Source organism: Rhipicephalus microplus, unplaced genomic scaffold, assembly GCF_043290135.1.
Source record: "Rhipicephalus microplus isolate Deutch F79 unplaced genomic scaffold, USDA_Rmic scaffold_24, whole genome shotgun sequence".
Classification (NCBI taxonomy): Eukaryota; Metazoa; Arthropoda; class Arachnida; order Ixodida; family Ixodidae; genus Rhipicephalus; species Rhipicephalus microplus.
Window position 1 is genome coordinate 5,036,607 of NW_027464597.1, and position 23,767 is coordinate 5,060,373.

Sequence of the window (23,767 nt, forward strand, 5' to 3'; positions counted from 1 at the left end):
GTATGCAAGTGCGTTTGAGGTGAAAATCTTTTTAAAAAGTGTCTATTTTAGGTCTTCTCGTACACCAATACGTCTGTACACACGTCGAGACGTCTTGCAGAAGTTTTTTGTTTTCGTAAAAATGTGAACATACATGCTCATATATGCACATGCAAGGTCGAAAACTTTAGGGGGAAGGACGTGTTGGACCACTCAGGTACGCCACAGTGATATCGTTTTCTTTGTTTTACATTAGGTTCATCCTTCTATTTTCTCTTGATGATAGTGTTTTGCACGCAGTTTATATTTTTACATTTAAATCGATGTTCACGGATTTTCTTCATAAACTTACTACGTACCTGTGGCCGATATACTCCTTTATTGGAGGTATCCGCCAGCAGTTCTTCTTGATGCCACACCTTAAATGAAGACGTTCATTAAAATGCCGCTGAATCACAGTAAGTACATTCATAACGACCAAATAAGTGTTCATAAGAACAAAAAAAAAAACACGTCACAAAAATCTGCGAACAGCTCGTTTGATGGAAATGTGGAAATAAACATCCGAAGATATTTTTTTTCCTTTATTTACTCTCAATGCCGTAAGGCGTTACAGAGAGGAGGGGTACGATATTAAACAATCAAGAGAAAAGACAACAGCGGGGTGGTTACAAAAAGTGATTGCTGACAGTGGACCTGAAATGCGCAGCGTCGCATATAAACAAAACATAATAATATATTCCGTACACCCGAAGCTTGACGGAGAAGGCGCGCTCAGTCACGCTTTACAGCAATAGTATGCTGTTCCTTCTTCCATGACCTAATGAAGTGTTCCGTGAGGTCCCCATCAACGCAATCGGTGTACGATCGAGAAATTAACCCGTACTTTGAACGTCTATGTAGTACTGTCCTCACTATGTTGCCCATGGGTGCGTCGAGCAGATTGTCTTTTCAAAATTAGGAGCGTGCATAGTGGTCAAGGCGGTGTCTTGTGAACTTCTGACAACTAGTTTTGTGATAGCTTTATACGGGGAAATATATATTTTAGGAATAACTAACCCTATGATTGTGCGCGCACTGGGATGTTTAAAACCTCCAGAACAGCACAAATGTGCATAGAACATAAACAAATGAATGGTATGGAGTAATGACGGGTCTGATTTAAATTAGTCTTCGATATTCTGACACATTTGTGTACCTTTTGCTTCTTTCTAGGTTTATCTGCAAGGTTGGTGCGGAACTGGTTGCACTAAAACGAAACCATAACTTGTATGCAAGATTGACTTGACTTGGCTTAGAACTATCACAGCTAACGACCGGCTTTTTAAAACATGGCCGCCTCCTCAAATTTATTTCCTCCGTGCGCTTGACACTGGACGGAAGTTTTCGCCATCATTCGTCGAATGTCGCCGTTTCAGCATTGGCATTTCAGGCTGAGGTGACAGTGTGAAGACGCAACCAACGTACGATCGTTGTTCGTCGCTATGGAAGCCGCTCAGAAGGAACAGCATCGCACGAACCGCGAAGGAGAATCCACCGAGGAGTCTTTGTTGCAGCTTGAGAAACCGGTAAAAGCAAACACGTGCGCGCTCAACTTTTTTTTGAGAGGCTGACGCGGAAATAGTTTCATGTACCTGTTGTGTGATGGCACCATCGTGTTGATTGTGATCGGCATCAATCTGACAGCAGCGTCGCAGATGCACTGGCAGCAGCTCGAGTAAACAATGCGGACTGTCCGTCTGTGCGTAGTTCCAAAGGTAATTTCATCCCCACAAGCATTCAAAGATGTTTACCATCGTAAATTAAGGATGCAAGTTACAGTCCGATCATTTTGTTCTCATCAGTGAAACCAAATGAAAACTTCTAATGCAAATATAAAGGTTTACAAATCTATACGTACATGTTTGCACGCACACACACACTCACGCTGCATAACAAGAAAGAAAAAAAGCTACAGGAAAAAGTTTACATTCCTGTAACACACTACGAAAATCAAGTTTCAGTTTTCCAGTTTCTAGCTAAGAAGCGTACGTAGTGCACAAGTTGCCGTGCACTAGTCGACAGCTTACCCGAAGTTATACCTGTAACGCTACCTGTAAAGCTTTGATCGCAAATAAAATCGCAGAGGTGCGGTAAATTTTGTCTGCTGTTGGCACCAAGAAATGCATGGAATTGTGATCTCTCTCTTTTGTAAAAAAATTTTTCTCTGGTTCATATGTGTGTGAATTTGATGCTTATGTCGCTATATTCTCGGTGACATTTGTAAAAAAAAAGTTTCACAGGCCTAGATCAATAATTATCCAACAGTTTGTACAGTCTGTTTCACACTTAGGGGAAATCTCGAAGTGAGTGGCCCCACGATGCGGCCAGCGTGGAAGTCGCGCGCCGGCAGCAGCTCGGGCGTGCGCAGACACTTCAGGGGCGTCGTCGGCTACGGCGGCACGCACTGGGCTCATTGTCAGGCAGGGGGTGAATTTCATCATCGCGGCGAAAACTGGACCGACATTTCTCATCGTGCCGCAGTACGCCTGACTGCCGTCCAAAATTAGCGCTGTCATCGCTGCCGCTGGGGTCAGCTTCACGTGTGCATCTCGATGCCGGTGAGTGAGTGCTGCTTCAAGCAATGAAATGACATCGAGAAGGAGCACGTTGAGGTCGTTGTCTTAACCTACAGCTTTTCTGAACGTGTTCTCGTTTGTTTTATTGTGTTGAACCCGCATAGCTGCACATAATTCGCTGTAGAATGCTATTTTTTTTTTAAGTGTAAAATAAATACCACGCACGGTACGTGCTCATTATGGTATTCCCCGTCGTAGCGTACTGCATTTCACACAAACACACATACACACACACACAATATTCATGAACACACTCAGTACTACGGCGTTTCAAAAGAGCAAACAACGTATGCTGTCAAACTCTGTTTCTAGAACCCCATTTAGTCGCCAATGAAGGCCAAGAGGTTGGCATTGCACAGTGTTTAGTACAGGATATTGCCCTAGTTCCGCAGCAACGATGAAATCCGCAGGCTGTCCGACAATGTAGCCAGCGCGAACAGCCGTAGCAGACGATCCGGTTCAATAGACGCTCCTCAAGTGTCTGCGCATGCATGAGCTGCTGCCGGCATGACTGCAGCGCTGGCCGCATCTTGACGCCATGCGCTCCGAGATTTCTCCTAAGCGTGAAACAGTTGTTACATGTTGAACCGTTTCTTTCAACTACAACCGGCTTCTCCTTAAGTGGTTCATAAATCCAGCCATCATGACCGAGATGTGTGCGACTTTGTGTATACGTGCTTTCCTCTCTCTTTCTTTCTCTCCATCTTAAAGCTCTCTCATCCCGTTCCCGGGTGTAGCGTAGCATACCGGTCTTTCTAGACTGGTTAACATTCCTGCCTTTATTTTTTTGACACTTCTTCCTTCACTCGATTCACTACCTTTTTTCTTATCCTCATCTCTCTTCCTACCTCCTTCATATCCCTACCCCCCCTCAGATCTTTTGGTTGAGGTGGCCTATACAGAGACGGCTATCGAGCACACTTCCCCCATTCTCTCTTTTTTTCCCTCTTTTGTCCCCCTATACTAAGAATAACTAATCTCACATGCTTAACTGGAAGCTCTTGAGTTATTCTCAAGCCTTGAACCTGTCAATTAGCCTGTAACAAGCATAACGTTCCTTACATCTCACACCTTCGTTTCACATTTCGGCATTACGTTTCCCATTGGTAGACATGAACTAGGTTACCTAAAGTTGCAGCTTTGGGGCAGCATATTATGCTTGTCATAAGCCATCACAGTGAACTTGCTTTGAAACCCTTCCCAAAAATATGGCCTCTCACTTTGATTCATTTACACTAACAGGCCCTTGTGGAGCGAATCCGAAAGCTGGAAATACACGTGCAACAGTTACAGAACCTGCTGCAGTCCAAGGACAAACCACAGAAGGCACGGTCAGGCAAGCCATTCGACTTCACCCGGTCAGTGTTTTGTCGTCGTCGTCATGCCTACCTTTGCCATCAGCCATTATAGAACCGAGACAAGCAGATTAAAAAAATTCTTGAACAAGTATCAGCATTTCAATGAGCAGACTTGTCTTCTTCTAGGCTGCAACTGACAGTCCACTTAACGAAACGTTGCCTCCAGTGACAGAATGCTTTCAAGAATTTTGCACTTGTGCAGGTTTTCATCTTCCCCCCAACTGCTGCCTTTATTAGACAAAGAGATGTGATGTTTATGTTGATGCCACCTCGTGGCATCAACATAAACATCACATTTCTTTTGTTGTTGATGCCACCTTGTGGCATCAACAACAAGAGTGCAATAGGGTATCGCAATGACATTAATGTCGTACTCACTTACTGGTCTACTGGTGTTTCTTTTGTTGTTGATGCCACCTTGTGGCATCAACAAGAGTGCAATAGGGTATTGTAGTGGCGTCAATGTCGTACTCACTTGCTGGTCTACTGGTGTTTGTAACTATCTAATCATTGATTCATAGGAGCTAGTTATCATTATTCTACTTTAATGCAGCTGTTGTCTCAAAAACGATTGGTTCAGTCCTTGCAGCAGTGGTTTGCATTTCGATAGGAGAGAAATGATAAAGCATGTGTACTGTTCAACTTAAGTGCATGTTAAAGAGCCTTTTAGGCGGTCGAAATTATTTGGAGCTTTCCACTGCAGTGTCTTTCGTAGTACGAGTGGTGTTGGGTTGTTACACCCCATAATCTAATCATTATTTGCTCCAACAGCAGGAAGTGAAATGCTTCTGATGCTCAGTAGTTGGACAAATCCCATCAAAAGTGATGCTACAACATTGCCTCGTATAGCATCACCTTAGTTCAGAGGAGATTTTGTGCAGTTACCAGTTGACTAAAGGAAGAGCATAAAAATTTCTGCATACACCTGTGCCAACGTCTGCGTATATCGCTTTAAATTTGGGTGCATGTCAGTGAAAACCAAGGTATCAAAATTAATGCCGAGTCTACCACTGCTGCATCCCTCATGATCAAATCGTAACATTGGTGCACGTATAACCACGAGCTTTATTGTTTTTTCGAGTTGCCTTTATCGAGCATGGTGTGTCTGCCCTAGCCTTTGTGAGACACGAGGTACAATTACTGTGTGCGCAGATTCAAGCGCCGGCACGTGGCACTGCGCCTTCTCTACCTGGGCTGGGACTACAACGGGTATGTGCTGCAGGAGGATACCGGCCGAACAGTGGAGGCGGCGCTGTTTGACGCTCTCGAGCACACCCGCCTACTCGAGGATCGTGCCACTTCGCACTACCACCGATGTGGACGTACCGACAAAGGTGTCTCCGCCTTCTCCCAGGTGCTGTACCCCTCTACTATTCAAATTAAACCCTGTGCTCCTAGGAATTGGGAATCATTTAGAATACGTTTTTGCCTCACATCCACGATATTGGTCAGGCTTGCCTGCATGTTTTGTTGCAGCAGCAATTATATGAACGCTTGAGTCATGCTGTCGCCATCATGCCCCGCATAAAGTCCGAATCGATAATGTCATCCCCATTGTTGTATATACTATGTGAGGCTGAAAGGTTGCAAAGGCTAGAGATGAGATGTGCTGGCTGGCGAAGAAGCATGAGGGATTGGGAGGGGGGGGGGGCTGCGTCGGTCAGGTAGCCGCTGCAAACTTTGATCAGAAAGATGTAGTCATGTGCGCGCTATATCAACTGACATCAGTAGAAGACACATACATAATGTGCTTGCACCGCTTACTTCATGTCGAAGTGACAGAGCACAAAATCCGTGTCGCTCCTTGGAGTGGCCGTGTTCTCCTACTGCAGCGTTTTGCAGTTATGCCAAATTTGATCCTTATAGAGTTAGCCGCTAGGCTTAGCTTGAGTAGCATTTCAGTTAGTTGCTACTGCATTTACTGCTTTGCCCTTGCGGCCAAACTGTGACACCTTCTGGTAGAATGCTGTACTTCTGGCATTTTCCGGCTGGTAATGCCGTGTATGTCTTGGCATGCCGTGCTGTTTCGTGCAGAATAGCATTTTGATTCGGGTTCCTTTGTGGTGCACAATTAAACTTGTATAGGTGTAAAATTTTCAAAGATGTAGGCACCATACTGTTGCGTATAACTCTGTTTTAGGTGTTGGGCTACTCTCTACTTGGTGACAAGCTGGGGATTGTGTAGAAGACACCCATAAGATAAAGCACTCCTCAAAAAGAAAAAGAAATGGCAACTGCAGCTATAAACAGTCTTGTCACTTTTTTAGACATTATTTACTGATGTAAGATAAAACAAGAGTACCAGTATGTGATATCCATATTATAGAACATGCTGCATGAAAATAAAAAGGAAGGTATCGGGTAGCTACTGTGAACTACGGTAACGTAACTGTTGTAACCAGTGAAGACAAGAAACAGTAACCTGCTTTGCAAACTGCCTGTATCACTCTCCTCAAACAAAAGTCCCCAAAGTAAAATAAGCAATAAGAAAAGTTCACTGCATAAATTCTCACACATGCTATCTTGCTTGAATGCAGGTAATCTCCATTGACCTGAGAACCAATCTTACCGAAGGTGTCGGGGTCTTTGCTCAGGAAGGCTACCAGCCAAGTGCAAGTGAAGGTTTGTTCTTCGATCAGTATCAGCAGTGCAATAAAGTTCAGTTGTTCAGTTTTTGCATTGCACTTTTTTTTATGCATTGAACTGTTGGACTACTTTGCTTTCTCAAATATTCTGCCTTCTGTTTCGGTAAACCTGAAGTGGAATGCCTACACTTTCTGCGTGAATTCAGTGGTTAAAAAAAGGGAGATACCTGGCCCTTGTTTTGACATTTCTGACTCCTGTATTTGTTATTTGATTTCTGTCCTTGATTGATTCCCTCTGACCTCCTGCTCCCTCATCTTATTTTTCTGCATTCTTGTACCACTCTTTCTGCTCACTTTTTGTATTGTGCTGACTGATTGACTCACTCATCCACCCGCCCCCCCAATCACCCACCCACTCAAACTTCCTTAAAACGAAGTTGCATCTAACACTAAAATAAGTTAGTTATAACCCAAAATTCTGAACTTTCAACACTATATCTAATGCAAGACTATTCTTTATTTATTTTATTATAAGCAATAGTAGTAGTAGTAGTAGTAGTAGTAGTATTTTTATTTACAGTAAGCCGGATACAGAGCTCACTGCAGGGGCAAAGGGCTAAAGGCGAACAGCCTGACAAAGGCCCTTGTCCCTCCGCAGTCCGTGACAGTGCAAAGCTTAGACATAAGCATTGACAAACAATATATATATTCAATACATTGGTTTCAAGCAACCTGAAATTGTAAACACAAAATTCAAACATAAATAGCATAAGAAGTTTACATAACACATTTTAAGAATTAGAGGTCACTCTCGTTAAAATTCACAACTAAACAATATCAATGAAACAACTCAAAAACAGACACAAAATGCATGCGGATACAATGAATTCCGCTGTATACACTCGTATAATTGACACAGAAGTTTATGAACAATTTAAGCATTTGCAGAGGCATGAGACTCCATTACGTAGTTTCGATAGTGTAGACCGGTGGTTATGAATAAGTTCTTTATTTGTTTCTTGAAAGTCGCGCTACTAGCCCTAAAGTTCAATTGATCTGCAAGGGTATTTAAAACCTGAGGTACCTGGTAAGCAATACTTTGTTTTCCATACTTGGTTCTTGTTCTAGGAGCTCGTTTTTTTTGTTCTCGCAGACTGTAGTGTGGTCTTTCGGTGCAACTTTCTTCATATAGCTTAGTCTTTTGTATTAACTGAAGTAATTTAAAATGATATAATTGATCAATTCTGAGTATAGAATGTTTAATGAATAGTGGAGCAGTGCGCAAGTCTTGTAGATTCTCCCTGTAATTTTCAAAGCAGCGCAATATTTTCTTTTGTATAGTTATTAACTTATGGTAATTCCCTTGTGATGTCGTTCCCCAGACTAACATCCCATAACTTACTTTAGAATGGAAGAGTGCATAGTACATACTTATTTTTAACCTCAATGGAATTAAGTGCATTGTTCTAAACAAACAACCAACTATTCCCGCTAATGCGGTGATCAGATGATTTACATGTGTGTTCCAGTTTAATTCCTCCTGAAACCATACAATAAGAAACTTTTGTTCCCTAACATGTGCGATGCAGTTTCCTTCGAATTTTACAGCTATGTTACTAATAGGTTTGTTTATAGGTCGGAATATCATATAGGTTGTTTTTTTTGCATTCAAGCGCAGTACATTCTGCCTTAACCAATTTGAAAGATTGCTTAGATAATTATTTACACTGACCTCAAGTGATATTAGATTGTCTGATGAAAAGAAAACATTCGTATCGTCAGCGTACATTATAAGTTCAGGAGAATGAGGTATATCGACAATATCATTTATATAGGCAAGGAACAGTAATGGCCCCAGTATAGACCCTTGGGGGACTCCTTGGTTCAACTTTATCTTTGCAGAAATAGTGTTATTCAGTTTTACATATTGATAACGATCTTCTAGGTAACTTTTAAACAGTTGTAGTGCAACTCCACGCACCCCATAACTTGATAATTTATGAATCAATGATTTGAATTGTATGGAGTCAAATGCCTTTTGAAGATCGAGGAAGAGCCCAAGAGTATATTTTTTGTTTTCCATATTTTCGATTATCTTATCTTTGATATACAGTAGAGCTTGTTCTGTTGATTTATTTTTTTGAAAACCATACTGACTTTTTGTTATTATTTGGTGCTTATCAAAAAAGGATGCAAGTCTATCATAAATAACCCCTTCAAATATTTTTGATATTGTTGGAAGCACGGATATAGGTCGATAGTTCGCTAAAGTATTGATATCACCACCTTTATGTACTGCAGTGACTTTTGCTACTTTTAGCTGCTCTGGTAATACACCGTTAGTGAGGGTGAGGTTGATAATATAGGCCAAGACATTAGATATCAATGGTGACACCATTTTTAACTCAACAGAACCTATCTCATCAATCCCTGATGCGACATTGTTTTAAAGTTTTCTGATTAATCTTTCTACTTCAACCGGATCTGTGGGTGCAAGAAAAATAGAATACGGCAAAGGAGGCTTATCAGGAGTTGGAACATTATCTCGCTTTTCATCCGTTAAAATAAAGGAACCCGCATTTATGAAATGTTCATTCATGACATTGGCCAACCTTTCACCACTGAAAATCTGACCATTAATTGTTAGGTCCTGTGTCCTATTACAACCCTTATTTCTCTTCGTAAGCCCATTTATGACCTCCCATAGCTTCCTCTGGTCATTGTAAATGCTTTCAAATAATTTTTCATAGTAGTTCTGTTTAGCCTTCCGTATTTCTGAATTTAAAACGTTTCTGTATTTCTTGTACTCAGCTAAGGCGTCTGTGTTCCGCGAACGGATGAAATCATTATACAATTTATTCTTTATTTTTATACGCCGGTAAAGATCACAATTTATCCAAGGCTTTCTGCATTTCTTATTTCTGCCACGTGAGCGCTTCTGAAGTGGAAATGCCGCATCATAGCTAGTACTCAATAACGTTATGTATGTGTTATAAGCATCATCAGGATTTTCTTGTCTATAAACAGTGGTCCAATCTATGTTCTGAACTAGCTGAAAAAAATGTTCCCGAGTTTTGCCGTTTTTAATTCGGTGGAAAGATGTCTCTGTTTTCTGACCAATTTGAGAAGTAACTCGTGCAAGAAAGAAGATGGGCATATGATCACTTATGTCATACGCAAATACCCCGGATTTTATATTCTGTGAACTTAAATTTGAGGCGCATATATTAAGGAGCGTAGCACTTGTTGATGTAATCCTAGTAGGTGAACGTATAAAACTTGTACTTCCGTATGTAAGTAAGAGCGTTTCAAAATCTTTGGCATAAGGATCATTGGAACAGAGGTCAATGTTTATGTCACCCATAGCTATGCAAGGAGTATTCCCGCGAACAGTGGATAACACAACATTAAGAAACTCAATAAATTTCTTTTTGTGGCCATGTGGTGGCCTATATACGCCAATTACTATGAATGGGCCAACACACATTGTAATGCATTCAACGTCATTATCCATAACAGTATACTCATCAAGCAGTTCACTCGGAAGCGTATCCTTAAAATAAATAGCAAGACCTCCACCTTTTTGCTGGTTACGACAGAGAAGTTCATGACTATAGCCTGGAAAGAACGGCGCATCTTCTTTATAAGTAATCCATGTCTCGGAGAAAACTAGCACATCAAATCCGATAGCTATAGACCATATAAAATTAGCAATGTCGTCGACCTTTCTTTTTATGCTTCTACAATTTATATGCAATGCTTTAAACAAGCCTTTTCTGGATTGAAATGCCCTATTAAAGTCTTCAACACTGTAATACTTTTGGTTATTTACAAGATCAGTCATAGTGGAGTGTTTTTCAATTTGTTATGACATATGCCACATCTAATTTCTAATTTTAGCCAGGCTTGTCTCATCCGCAATGTGTATCGCTCGCAATCCTTCATCTTTGCGTGCAAGGATTTTGCCACCAGATGTCCAGACAAATTTCCATGCGGCTTCTTTATTTTTTTTGTATTGCCGCTGCAAGCAATGCCTTGCCCTTCTGCGTCAAATGCTCAACCCAGATATTTTGTTATATCTGGGTTCGTTATATTGAGGTTTGAGTGTATAACAAAATATTGGTTATAACGAAGTAAACGAAAAATATTTTTGCAATAGATAGTGTCAGGAATAACCTTTATAACGAATTTTCGTACACAACAATTTTGTTAGCAATCTTTTTACCAATGGCATCAAACTTGATGGTCACATGACCCAAGGCTGTCAAGGTGCAAACACACTCCCACAGCCACCGTCTGAGTGAGTGACTGAGTAAGCAAGCAAGCCAGCAGGCGGGCTTGCACCCACCCAACCACCTACTCTGAGCAAGCAAGCCCGCCTGCTGGCTTCCTTGCTTACTCAGTCACTCACTCAGACGGCGGCTGTGGCAGTGTGTTTGCACCTTGACAGCCTTAGGTCATGTGACCATCAAGTTTGATGCCATTGGTAAAAAGATTGCTAACAAAATTGTTGTATACGAAAATTCATTATAATGGTTATTCCTGACACTATCTATTGCAAGAATATTTTTCGTTTACTTCGTTATAACCAATATTTTGTTATGCACTCAAACCTCAATATAACGAACCCAGATATAACAAAATATTGCTTATATTAAAATAAATAAACAATAGTCTTGCATTAGATATAGTGTTCAAAGTTCAGAATTTTGGGTTATAACTAACTTATTTCAGTGTTAGATGCAACTTCGTTTTAAAAAAAGTTTGCATGTATCTGTGTTCATTATGAGGAGGTTTGAGTGTATTTTATCAACAACCTTCTTATCAACTGCATAACACATCATGTTTCTACTAAAGTAACATTACCCCGAGATGTCGAGGTGCGAATGGATTTTCCTGTTGGCTGCATCTGGCTTAGAAATACACATTGTTTGGCTAGCCAGTTCATGTTCAATTAGAAGCCACAGTGCTGGCTGTTTCACACTAGGAACTAATGAGGGAAGGGTCAACTCTGTGCAGCGTCCCAGAGGAAGGAGCTTGACTATGTCAAGATAATCAATGGTGTCCTGCCACCAGAAATCCGCGTGCTGGCCTGGGCCCCTGTCGACCAAGCCTTCAGTGCACGGTTTGTACGCTGCCATTCAAAAACCTCAAGGGTCTACATCTAAGGGGGAGCAGGGGTTCTCTTGAACAGAATAATTAAACACCTAATCGAAAACAGTGTCTCAACAAATGTTCAGTGTGGCTTCCAAAAGGGGTGAACTAGAGAAAACTTGAAAACAGGTGTCTAGGTTCATGATCAGATGGTAGGAGAGTGCCGGGCAGAGCTGCGCTCAGGTGGAAAATGCACTCGAGTGGGAACTGCTTTCCTAGCATTGACAAAAACTCCAATTGAAGGCTTTTTTTTTTTTTTCAAATACGTAGTGATAAAACAAATAAACAAAAACAAATACTTTAGAGAACCTCATTTACAATTGTATAAATGTGACTATGCTTTAAAAATAAGGGAACTACATACCGGGACGGACCTGTTCCTGAAATTCCTTTTTGTTGAAAACATGAAAGAGTGGAAGAAGTTGTCTCAAGTGCTAGCGTGGCGTCAAAATGGAAGGTATGTTTATGCTGTAAAAACCCTGCAGTAGTGCCATCAGACAATTAGGCATAGTCGATAAATAAAGGATAAAAGAACTAAGAGGTAAACAATGGTCCGCTGCCTGTAGAGAAATACAACTAACTGAAGTAATAGACAAGTGTAACATGGCTATTTTAAGTTCGAAAGGAGCACCAATCTATAATATGATTGATTTTGGCACTGGGAGGTAGCGTACTAGATGCGTAGTACGCCATAATGCAACATTCCCTTCTGAGCAAAAGGTTACAGGGTTGACTATGGGTCATGGTGGCTGTTCACTATTCGCTATTCAATACACTCAGACTTCAATATAACAAACCCGGATATAACGAAACATTGGTTATAACGAAGTAGATAAAAAATAGTTTTGCAATAGATATAGTGTTAAGAATATACTGTCATAACGAATTTTTGGATACAAATATATTTTATGTAAGATGCAACTTTGTTTTAATGAGGTTTGATTGTACTTGCTTTGAGCTTCGTTGAGCGTGATGAGAATAGGTGCGGTGGAGGGGGGTATGTGCACCATGACCTTAACGAGGGTGGGCAAGACTTGTATGCCTGAAAGAGAAGTTGCTCGTCACGAGCGGTAGCGAGACTTTGCACGAAAGCACTTCAATGTTACGACAGCTTCGATTGTGTGGAACTCAGCTTACTTCGTTTTTCTTGTATTTGCAGCTTCGACTGCCGTCAGCGGACATACCGGTATTTCTTCCCTCGCGGCAATCTGGATGTCGAGGTGAACACTACTTTCATACCTCTAGATCTTCACAGGTGGCGTAGCACTCTGAAGTTGATTTCAGAGCTGATCTTCTTCCGAGTTGGTGCTCTGAAACAAATTTTTCTGAACTCGACAGCTCGCGTTTTTTGGTTCCTCCAAGCTGCTGCTATAGGAAAAATTTGTGTGCACAGCCCTCAGTTGCAACACAGAGATTCTGAATGAAAAGTGGTTTAAAAAGGCAGCTATGTTAATAAATGAAAAATTTGCACATGCTAAATGTAATACTACTAACATCAATAGATCAATGTGGTAATGTTTACAAAACTTCTATTTTTGGCAAAATCAAATGCATGCTGTATATAGTAGTGCAGTGCAGTTAAATCATTGTGTAATTTTGGTCTGTGGTTGTTAGATTTGTTGCTCTTCAGGGAAATGTTTGTTGATGTCCTAAGTGCTTCGTGTATTCTCCTAGCATTGATCATTTCTTTTTCTCTAAAGGATTTGTTCACTGAAAGAAATGAGTCTCAGCAGTGCTCAAGTTTCTTTGCAGCATGCTCTGAAGTGCAATTACTTGCCCCGTTTCTCGGGGAAGGCTTTTTGTGTTCAGCACATTTGCTTTGATGTAGTGTAATAGACATATGAAAGGTTGACAAGTTCAGGCACGACAAATATACTCTTTTCTTTTGACTGTCGCCATTTAACGTTTTGTCAGTGTGATATTAGCTTTTACACTACATTCTGCACCTACAACCATCTTGGGAAACCACTCATGCAAAGTTGCACTTTCTTCTAACTTGAAACTCATGATAGGCATTCCATTTAACAATTACTTGATCACACTTAATTTGGTGATGATAGAATACAATTGTAATGCACATGAACTAGCTTTTGCAGCCAGCTTTGTGCTTAGTGCACGCAACAAGTAAGTACAGATCAGCAAAGAAATGAGGCATTGCAGGTTACCAGCGCGTGCCTGTGCATTCATTTGTGTGCAGAGGATGTGGGAGGGGGCCTCACTCCTGGTGGGCGAGCACGACTTCCGGAACCTGTGCAAGATGGATGTGGCCAACGGTGTGACCAACTACACGCGGCGCATCCTTCGTACCAGCATATTCCAGTGGCCACCGTCAAAGCCACCACTTCTTGCCTCGCCAGCTGGGTATTCTAGCCCATAGTTACGGCGGTTCGATTCTCACAGCTTCAAAGCATTTCGTGCTGAATTTAGATCAAATTTACTCAGACTTTGTTGAGAGATCAAAATTTGTTGTAGAAGAATAGAGAACTTAAAAGTTCGGTTACGTTCATCGTGTAGCAGCTCAAAAAATCGTCATGAACAAAAAAAAAATTAAAGAACTGAATTCTTTTAGACTGAAACATTATTGAAGGCGAAGGTTAAAACAATAGAGCAGAATAAGTGTGAATGATGTGAGTACAGAGTACTTGCGCTTAGGAACTCTCAAATGGGGTTGATTGAAGAGAAATTAGATTTTATGTTAAAAGCATGTTGCTAGCATTGTTTATTGTATTATTATTCATTCATTTATTAGTTATTTATTGCAATATTATTTATTGTAAGAAAACAAAAATGTGATCAAATCATTCCTAAGGCAACTGAAACAACAGCATCAAAGTGTAACATAGAATCATGCATACATTTTCGGTTTGGATATGTTCATGCAGCTTCGCAAATCTGCGTGCTCAGCGTCTATTCCAGAAGCCACATTGGCGTGCCAGGAATTGTTTGTTTTGTGAAGAATAACCTGCAATTGCGCCGATGTGTTACTTTTGCAGTGAGGATGACTCACACACTACCACATTCCACAAGGATGGCATCGCGGAAGACAGCTATGACCTGTTGTGCTTAGAGATAGTGGGTCAGGCCTTCTTGTGGCACCAGGTGCGATGCATCGTGGCCGTGCTTCTGCTTATCGGTCAGCGGCTCGAGGAACCACAGGTGAGAAATGTAGTGCATATTTTGATCTTGAATTTACGTTGATGGGACACCAAAAAGAAAATTAATTTTTTTGTGTGTGAGTAAAGTACGATTCCCCAATTCCGAAGACACCACTCTTATCTCGAGACATGCTTAGAAGCGAGTAAACGTGGAAAAAATTAATGCGGGTGGAGATGTCGTCATGAAATTCTTGCACGAAACACTGTGATATCATAGATTTCTGACGGTGTCTACTACGTCCTGCGTAGTTCTTAATCGGTAAAAATGAAGTACATTAAGTCATCTGTGGAGGCCACAGACCTAACACACACAGTTTCAGAAAATTTCAAAGCCAATGTTGCAAAAATACAAAAACACATTTTGAAATTCATGACGCTACATGAGAAGATTTTGGTGTGAAATTTAAAAATGAAACTTCAACCTTGATTTCATTTTCTTATAATGAATTTATGATGGTAAAACTTTGGACATTAGAGCTCTCGGAGTACAGTTTATCAATATAAACCAAAGTCATTGTTTCACTTTGTTGTGCCTTTAACCAAATGCGAGCAGACTAAGGCTGCAGAAGAAGACAAGATGAAATATAATTTCTGTGTCATTTTTATAATAATGCTTTTTCTGTTGTCAGGAAGGGCATCTCTGGTTTCCTGCCATCTTAATGACAATAAATTGTGAAAACAAGAAGCAAACACAAATTATTGGTAAAAATCACCACCGCTCACCAATGAAACCTTTAGCGCGGCTGACACATGCTAGAGAAATGCCGAAGAAATCCGTAGAAAATCCTTTTGACTGGTGATCTGTGATGGATCCAAGTTAGGGTGTGTGCACACATGTTAGAAACATTTATCATGGAACTGCCAAAAATGGATATTTATGTTCGAATTGGGTGCATTGCAATATTCTTTTTGGCTACTGTTCGATACAAATAGAAAGACTGGCTTTGAGCAGTGAAATCTGGAAAACAACGCTCACATTACAATAGAGCAAATAAAATGACAATGAGATTAAACTTCCCAATCAGGACACATCATTAATAGGAAACAGTGCTTGACTCACGAGTTTTCATGTTACCCATGTCTTTCGTCTGGGGCACGTGTTTTCCCCGCAGGTCATATCGGAGCTGCTGGATGTTGCCAAGAACCCTTGCAAGCCACAGTATGCCATTGCATCAGGTAAGCCCAGTAACCAGCCTATCGCCTTCTACGTTGGTTCTGTATAGCATTCATATGCAAAAATTCAGTGCAGAAACATCGTGCTGCAGAGATTATGGTGCAGTCACTTTCTGGTGCTAAGATTCTACGGCTGCATGCTTGTGTGACCAGAATGCAATATAATTGCTTTACCTTGCGTGGATGGATGTTAATAAGCCCCCTGTGGCCAGAAATTAATGAGCGGCCCGTCGCCATGTCTCATGCACGAACTAGTGTTTGGTTTGCACGAGCACTTTCAATAAAAAAATTCAAGCGCGACGCACATGGGCTTGCACATTTCACTCACCGACCTTTTAGATGCAAAGCAGCTCTTTGACTAGCCTGCGTGACGTTGTCCCTCCGTCCGCACCGTGCTCCCCTTGCCGCAGGTTTTGGGGCGGCATCAAGTAGGCCACATCTTCCCTCGCAGTGTGCGCGCGTTGACTGCACCCTCTCCCTAGCTTGTCGCCGCTCTTAACGTGTCATCTCTCTCTTCACCCTCTCCACTGCTCGCAACAGTCAAACGCACATCGAGTGAACGACCTTTTTGCAATGAAACTTGCAGGAAACTCAACCCACCTCCTGTGTCTTTGCGTTTCGAACAAACGTTCACTCGAGTAAATGCTACATCGGGTTTTGCTTCAAACCGTTCTTCCAGCACCCGCGTCGACGCCCGTCTCAGCCAAGTCAACGCCATGCACATCGCTGCTGCTTCGCGTCCTATCGGGGTTTTCTTCGAGGAGATGGTCCATAATTTTTTTGCATAGCCTCTGCTCTGTTGCACCTGATGTATGAAACGGAGTATAGCTGTCGGCCCTTGCACTAAGCTCGGCATGATTAGATCAGAATTTGGAGGATTCAGAGTGAGTGCTTTGTTTTGAAACATCTAACTTCGTGATGTCAAAGTGTGCGTACTCTACAATATGCAGAGCTTCCCTTGGTGCTGTACGACTGCCAGTTCGAAGGACTGGAGTGGCAGCAGAGCAGTGCGGAGGCAGAGGCTGTTGCCACGCATCTGCAGGCACTGTGGACACAAGCCAGAATTAAGTAGGTCACTGCTTTGTCTTTTCAGTTGGAGCTACCGTGCAGCGTAGCTTAAACGAAGATTTTCATACAGATCGTTGGAAGTGTACAGAACAGAGGTTAAGTGTGGATACAGATAAGACAATGTGCATGTTGTCGACAGCAGGTTTGCTATTAACCCTCTGCGGTCCGTTAAACGCAACACGGTCGTAGTGGTCCGTTGTCGGGCACTGCCCGTCAAGGGTGTTTGTGATTTAAATTTTGCAGTTTTCTCACTGCAAGTCATGTGCATTTATTAAATACATGAAGTGCCATCTCTTTAGGAATAGGAGAGCTTTGTTTCTTGAAGTTTACCTTTTTTACACTGGGTGTTCAGCAGCACTGTGTTCAGCATGAGCCTAGAGCGTACCCATTTCCGCTCAGTTCGCTGACAAGCATGGCCACGTCTTCACCACGTGCATTTTACCTGGTGAAAACGTCAACACCTGGTGCTTTTAGCGAAAGTGAGCATGACTTTAGCAAGGAAGAAAATTGCGTGCTTCACCAGACAGGGATGACAGTAATTCGGCAGAAGTGAGTGACGAGACGATGATGACTATAGCGGAGTCAACACCTCTGTTTTCTGCAAAACCTGTAGTAACCACCCTGGCCTACACCCAGAAGAATGCTTTAAGCAGTATTATACGCTGCCCTAACATCGGTAAAGAAGTTTTTCGTAGAATGCGGGAGCAAAAATTAACTACCCTGCAAATTTTTCTTCTGCAGTTTGTGTTTTTCTTCGCGGTGCGAGAAAATGGCAAATAGTTTCGGATTGGTAGAGCCGAAAATTGGATGAAAGTTTTGGAACCCAAAGGGTTAATGCATTTAGTTTATACAGTTAGTGAAAGAACCATCAGAAAAGACATGCATTAATGAGGGGACAAAAAAAATGTACAAGTGGCAATAACAATAAAGTCAAGAAAACTATCATAGGATGTGCAAGGCCTTAAAAGGTAGCATCACCACCATTGGCCATGAGTGTGACTTTCAAATGTAAGTTCAAGCTCTTTGTCTGAAAGACAACGACCGTATTTAAAAAAATACAACCTGGGTCAGCCCTAATTGCGATCAGAAATTCCCATGTGAAGTTGGTATTGAATGCACATTCGTATGGGGTATATTAGGATCGCGAAACAAACTTGCTGCGTCCACTTCACCGACTGTCATTGCTACACTTTATGCGATTACAGCATGGCTGCACCATCAATATCAGCATTAATGTTGCATGTGTGGGATAGGCATCAGTGTGCTTTTCAACGAAACATAGTATGAAGCATAACGACGGACCCAATATGATCGGTGTCCACATTGCATTGTATTCACGTGTAGAGGATGCAAGATTATTGTGCGATTGGGGAGTCACCGCATCTTTACTGTAACTCCCACTTTGCTGCTGTGAAGGAGTGCAGTGATGGAGAGCATGCTGGCCACCCTGCCCGATGTTCGGAGTCAACCTCGCTGCCTACTGGCACGTGTTGCACGGAACCACAAACCACTTCTTGAAAGGCCCCTGTGTGGTGCGTCGTCTTTTACTATTCGTTATCACTGTGTGCCTATGGATTGTAGTTGCCTTCCTAATTGCACGAGAACGTGCGAATATAGTGAGGACAGCATTCAAACGAGCTGGTTAGTTCATGACTAATGCAAGTTCTACAGGAAGAATTGAAATCATGTGATAATAACCCATTCCTGCATAAATACAGTTGAACCCCTTTATAAGAGACATGCAACAGGGAGCGATTCTTGTCCTTTATACGAGGTGTCTCTTGTAAGAAGGGTACCCTAATTCAATGTTGGCACTCTGTTGTCCCTTATTCCCATTTCTCTGTTACATCAGTCTCTCTTATAAAGGGGTTCGATTGTAACTCACAATGCCAAGTACTTACAACAAACAGAAAAATTAAAAGAAGATCTTTGCCTATTGCTGCGATACAGTCTTCCTTGCATTGCCAGGCAGCATTGAGATAAAGAGTACCCCGAGTCTAGCTCCTAATTTTCTGCGTTGTGCAGGTCATATGCGACAAAACGTGATACACAACACAGTGGAAAGCCCCAGCGCAGTGCCAGACTAACGTTGGCTATTTTGTGGCCTGCTTAGAGAATGATTTTCCGAAGCTTCCCATGTTTCGTTGCAGTTGTAAACGAGCAGCAATGCTATAAATTTACTAGTGGCAGTTAAATATAAGTCATCATTAATTTCTTGACCAATTTTTGATTATGCTCTAATAATCACACATTGTGCTGCACAACAAGCAGTGATATGGAAGTGCTGCTCCAATCGCTCCAAACTGCTCCTAAAGGAAATGCTGCTCCAAACAGCACTTTTTGTTACTAATTGCTCCAAACCTGCTCCAAAATGGCACTGAGAGAACATGAATGACAAACTTTTACTGTTCTCATAAGTCATAAACTGAAAAAAATCTGAATATTAATACCTCAGTATGCTAGTGTGCTGCATTATCGGCTCTAGTCTCATTATATAATGCTTCAAGAACTGGCATGTTAGGCATATGGCACATTCGGCAGGTTTTTTTTTCCAGCTAGACTTACACGCTAGTATGGTGAAATGTGAAAACGATCAAGATTGATTTGATCTCATACTGATTATCTACTGCAGTGATGGAAGTGCTGCTCCAATTGCTCCAAAGTGCTATATTTATTAGTAACAGCTCCAAACCTGCTCCAAAAAGATGTTGGCAAACTAAAATGAATGAAGTTGAACCATGAAACCATCCCGTCAGCCTAAGCGAAACCGAAAGCAAGCTGTATACACTATCATCCTAGTATGCTACTCAGTGGCATAAATCCAGAAAAATCTCAAGGGGTGACACATATTAGGCCATGGTGTCCAATTCATATTTATATAGGAATTAAATCATGCTTTAAAATTAAAAAAAAAACGAGCATAGGTCTCGAGCTCGAGCAATTGCATTGTTCTATTCAGTCTTTTTTTATCACCTTTTTTCGATTTCCATAGTTCACACAGCTGAGGGGCATTTAACAGATGTACGCAGTAAAATATAAAAAGCGTTTTTAAAAGTTGATCGCGCTATACAACTGTTAACTCAATTATAAGCTGAATCTCAAGTGGGATACTTGCAAAAGGTGTCCCCCCCAGCTTGAAAACCAGAAAAATTCAAACTCTCTTGACCCCCATCTCCCTCTCCCCGCCCATGATTTACGCCAACTGCACTGCTTTTATACTAGCTGCATACTAGCATATGACATGTTTAATAATACATATAAGTATTTATTAGATACTAAAGTGATGTTTTAGAATTCAGGAGTCGTTAGAAACATGCATCTGCTCCGAAAACACTAATAGCAACCCTAAGCTATAGCATTATTTTCTGCTCCGAAGACACTTGAAGTTGCTTGAAAGCACCATTTTTTCTGCTCCAGAATCTGCTCTAAAAAGCAAAATGTCACTTCCATCACTGCTACTGCTTATTTAGCAACAGTTATATGGGAGTGTGGTTACTTTAAAATGTGGCATTCAGCTTTTGCTGTTTGATTTCTGTCACAAATACCAGTGTTTTAAATTGTAGCCCATTTCACAGCACATTTTTCACAGCCTGCCATTGTTTGCTTCATCAAACTCACATTGATTGTTATGTGTTAAGTATATTAGTATTTACAAGATGCTTTGACAATGGTCTGAACTTTCATTGTTGTGAGGCAAATTTAATATCTGCTCCTAAACACCAGTAGCTGCTCTAAACTAGCATTTTTTTTTGCTCCGAAAACATCGGTGGCTGCTCCGAAGCAGTACTTTTTCCTGCTCCAAAGTATGCTCCAAAAAGTAAAAAGTCACTTCCATCACTGTACAAGTGACAGATACATATACATGTGTATTAGCATTATCTATAATACACCTAAACCTCGATAAAACGAAATATTGGTTATAAACAAATTAAATGAAGTAGAAATATAGTTTTGCAGTAGTGCTAGAAATGAACCTTTATCACAAATTTTTGAATATAACGAACTTATTTTCATGTAAGATGCAACTTTGCTATAATGAGGTTTGAGTGTATATTACTTGAGTGTATATTAATGAGTGTATTTCAGTTTCAGTTCGTTTTTCTCACTCAGTGAAACGTTGTGGCAGAAAAGTAAAGTTGCAACTAGTGTAAACAACTGCAGACTTGCCAGCATTCTGCATCTGGATACTTCTTGAAGCTTGTTTCAGTTATTCGATTTTATTTTATATTATTCGTTGCATTTGCCGGTCCCTGTTAAAACTTCGTCTACAAGATTCTGCCATATGTCATAATTAGTCCGTAATCCCATACATTTATGCCAAGTACAACTTGGAAGGGGACCCACTGGGAAGTTCATACCCGCTCTTGCGTTTTTTTTTTTAGGAAGCTTGGAAGAACGCATGGCGGCACATGCCAAGCGGCGGAAAATTTGCACAGATGACCAGGAGGAAATGGTGGAATAAAACTGCGTGTACAAAGCTCACATCTTTCGTCAGGCTCACTGCACTGGCATTGTTGTCATTCATTCAACAAGGTTCCTTGCAATAAGTTCTGATATGTGTGTGTGGTGAAGATAGGAAAGTCCAGGCACTGTGCCACCCAAAGATTTGTTTTTTTGCGCTTTCTATCAGAGCGATGGCAATCTACCTTCAGTGTACGCGCTCCGCTTATATTCAAGCATATGTAAATGAACTGGTCGGCCACACAATATCCGATAAATTCGTGTCACGAAGGCCAATGGTAAAACGGTTGCAGATCAGTCGCTCTTATATGTCCCGTGAATAGGAATAGCAGGGTTTCATTTCACTGTATTTCCCAGGGGGTGAAGAACGTGCCGGCTGTCTCACCTGCCTGTTGAACACGTCGGTGAAACCTTGTGCTTCGAAGAGCAGTTTGCGTGACCTGTGACTCGAGGCGATTTCGAGAGATGACTGGGCACCAACACGCAACGCTGTAGTGTGCTGTAAGGAGTAACCGACAGGAACGCTGCTGCAAAGCTGCTTGAAAGAAATGCCCTGTCGCAAAATGTTCTTGAGCTCTAGCCAAACTTTCTACAAAGAAATGATATTAGTTACAAAAAAAAAATCGCAGGTCCGGTTATGAATTCACCTGAGACGACTTGTTTGTTTGTAGCCTGGAATCCATGGCACATACCCACTCTGGGCGATTGGCCAAGAAAACATATAGCATCCTATAGACTGTAACTGCACTATTGCTTACAAAAAAGAAAAGATAAGAAAAACACCGCACTGGAATCTGAAGATAATAACTTCAAGTTTTTTTGACGAACTCCATTAAAATTTCGATGGAAATTTGAGACGACTGAAAGGCAAAAACTATCCTCATTTTCTTCCAATTCAATGCACTAAACGTTTCCTACTTCTCTCTGGGATATTTCTGCACCGAACATGGTTTTTTACTGCCTCAAGGATTGGAGACAAAGCTAGCTTTCTGCCCCTCAACTGGTTATGCACTGCACTCATGATTGGCCATTTCAACCAAACGAAGATGTTATATAATGCCACCAAATTATGTGACATTCTGATACGTCACAAACATTTATAATATCTGACATCATATCATGACATTTTCATGCAATGATGATTTCTTGCATCACTTGTGTTCATGCCGCCAACGCGAGAAGATGTCGGACACCGTCGCGGATCTATTTTCGCTTTTGATGAGAAATTTAAAAATATCGTTTTAATGCACTGTACGGCTGTAGCTCCGTGAAATTGCAGCTTCCGCTGGTGTTCGGGAGAGCGTGCTTGCTGTAATCGGGCAGAACAATTGGTCTCATAATAGATCAATCTTCATACTACGCTCTAATATGTAGCCGTCATTTACAACCCCAGTATTTTATAAATTATGAGTAGTGGCGGCTGAAGACTACCCGTCACGTTTGGCAACATGGCAAGCTGAATGGTAGCCCATGGGCAGCACACAGCTATTCGGCCTCTACTCTGCTCGCTACTGAATTAAGATGCCAGATGGAAGCAGAAACAGAGCTGAGCAGCCGGATATTAAGGCTACAACAATCCGTCCAAGAATACACAGACAAGCTCAAGCAACTGACCACAGGCTGGATTTTTCATGCCTGTCACCTTGGCTCAAGTTGAGAGTCGGCACTAGACTTCAGACTTTAACAGCGCCTGTTAGAAGAACGGGCAACGGTCGCAGAAATGGCGCCGCATATGGAGCTGTTCTTTTCTATTTCACGATGATTTCATTGTTTAAGCTCTCAAATGGTGAAATCACCTGCCATAGTTGCTCATTTTTTGACACTTGCTTTTTCTCGGTGGCAACACATGACAGGCTTTCGAAGGAAACGGATGACCTATATCCCTGGAAGCAGGCTAGTGACATTTTGTGCTATTTATTGCATGAACTCTACGCTTCCGCATAATGTGCTATGCCACTTGAGAGTAGCAAGCACAGGGGAACATAAGGAACCCAAGCTTTTAATAATAGCTCCTGGCAAAAGCTTCTCTCAGAAATCGACTTTCAGTTAGTCAAAAAAGCAACTCTCAGTCTAGCGAACGCCACGGTAACAAAACGATATTCCGCGGATTACTTGCATGAGCTATCTGGTATTGCCCTAGCTAGCAGACAACGAGCGAGAGCCTCGATCAAGTAGTCCCGGACTACTCAAGCCTTTGAAATGAGCTGAGTGCCCAG

General features: G+C 41.5%; 1 protein-coding gene across 4 annotated transcripts; it reads left to right on the forward strand.

Annotated features, from left to right (window-relative positions):
• The first annotated feature begins 1,283 nt into the window (after positions 1 to 1,283).
• On the forward strand, positions 1,284 to 22,197 carry LOC142786492 (tRNA pseudouridine(38/39) synthase-like). Of its 4 annotated transcripts, none has more exons than XM_075884206.1 (12): positions 1,284 to 1,547; positions 3,840 to 3,955; positions 5,108 to 5,309; positions 6,493 to 6,577; positions 11,560 to 11,665; positions 12,854 to 12,914; positions 13,892 to 14,055; positions 14,688 to 14,850; positions 15,962 to 16,025; positions 16,973 to 17,090; positions 18,507 to 18,622; positions 21,909 to 22,197. In XM_075884206.1, the coding sequence occupies exons 1-12, from the start codon at positions 1,464 to 1,466 to the stop codon at positions 21,995 to 21,997; spliced, it is 1,368 nt and encodes a 455-aa protein (XP_075740321.1). In that variant the 5' UTR covers positions 1,284 to 1,463; the 3' UTR covers positions 21,998 to 22,197. The 4 variants fall into 4 exon arrangements, with proteins under 4 accessions (XP_075740321.1, XP_075740322.1, XP_075740323.1 ...); XM_075884207.1 differs by lacking the exon at positions 21,909 to 22,197 and adding an exon at positions 21,473 to 21,572; XM_075884208.1 differs by lacking the exon at positions 1,284 to 1,547 and adding an exon at positions 1,574 to 1,736.
• The last annotated feature ends 1,570 nt before the right edge of the window (positions 22,198 to 23,767 follow it).

Excerpts from the sequence above, each read along its gene's own strand:
- LOC142786492 (XM_075884206.1), top strand. The coding sequence starts at position 1,464 with ATGGAAGCCGCTCAGAAGGAACAGCATCGCACGAACCGCGAAGGAGAA. Across the intron at positions 3,956-5,107 it reads AAGCCATTCGACTTCACCCG|ATTCAAGCGCCGGCACGTGG; the intron begins GTCAGTGTTTTG and ends CTGTGTGCGCAG. Across the intron at positions 18,623-21,908 it reads TCTTGAAAGGCCCCTGTGTG|GGGGTGAAGAACGTGCCGGC; the intron begins GTGCGTCGTCTT and ends TGTATTTCCCAG.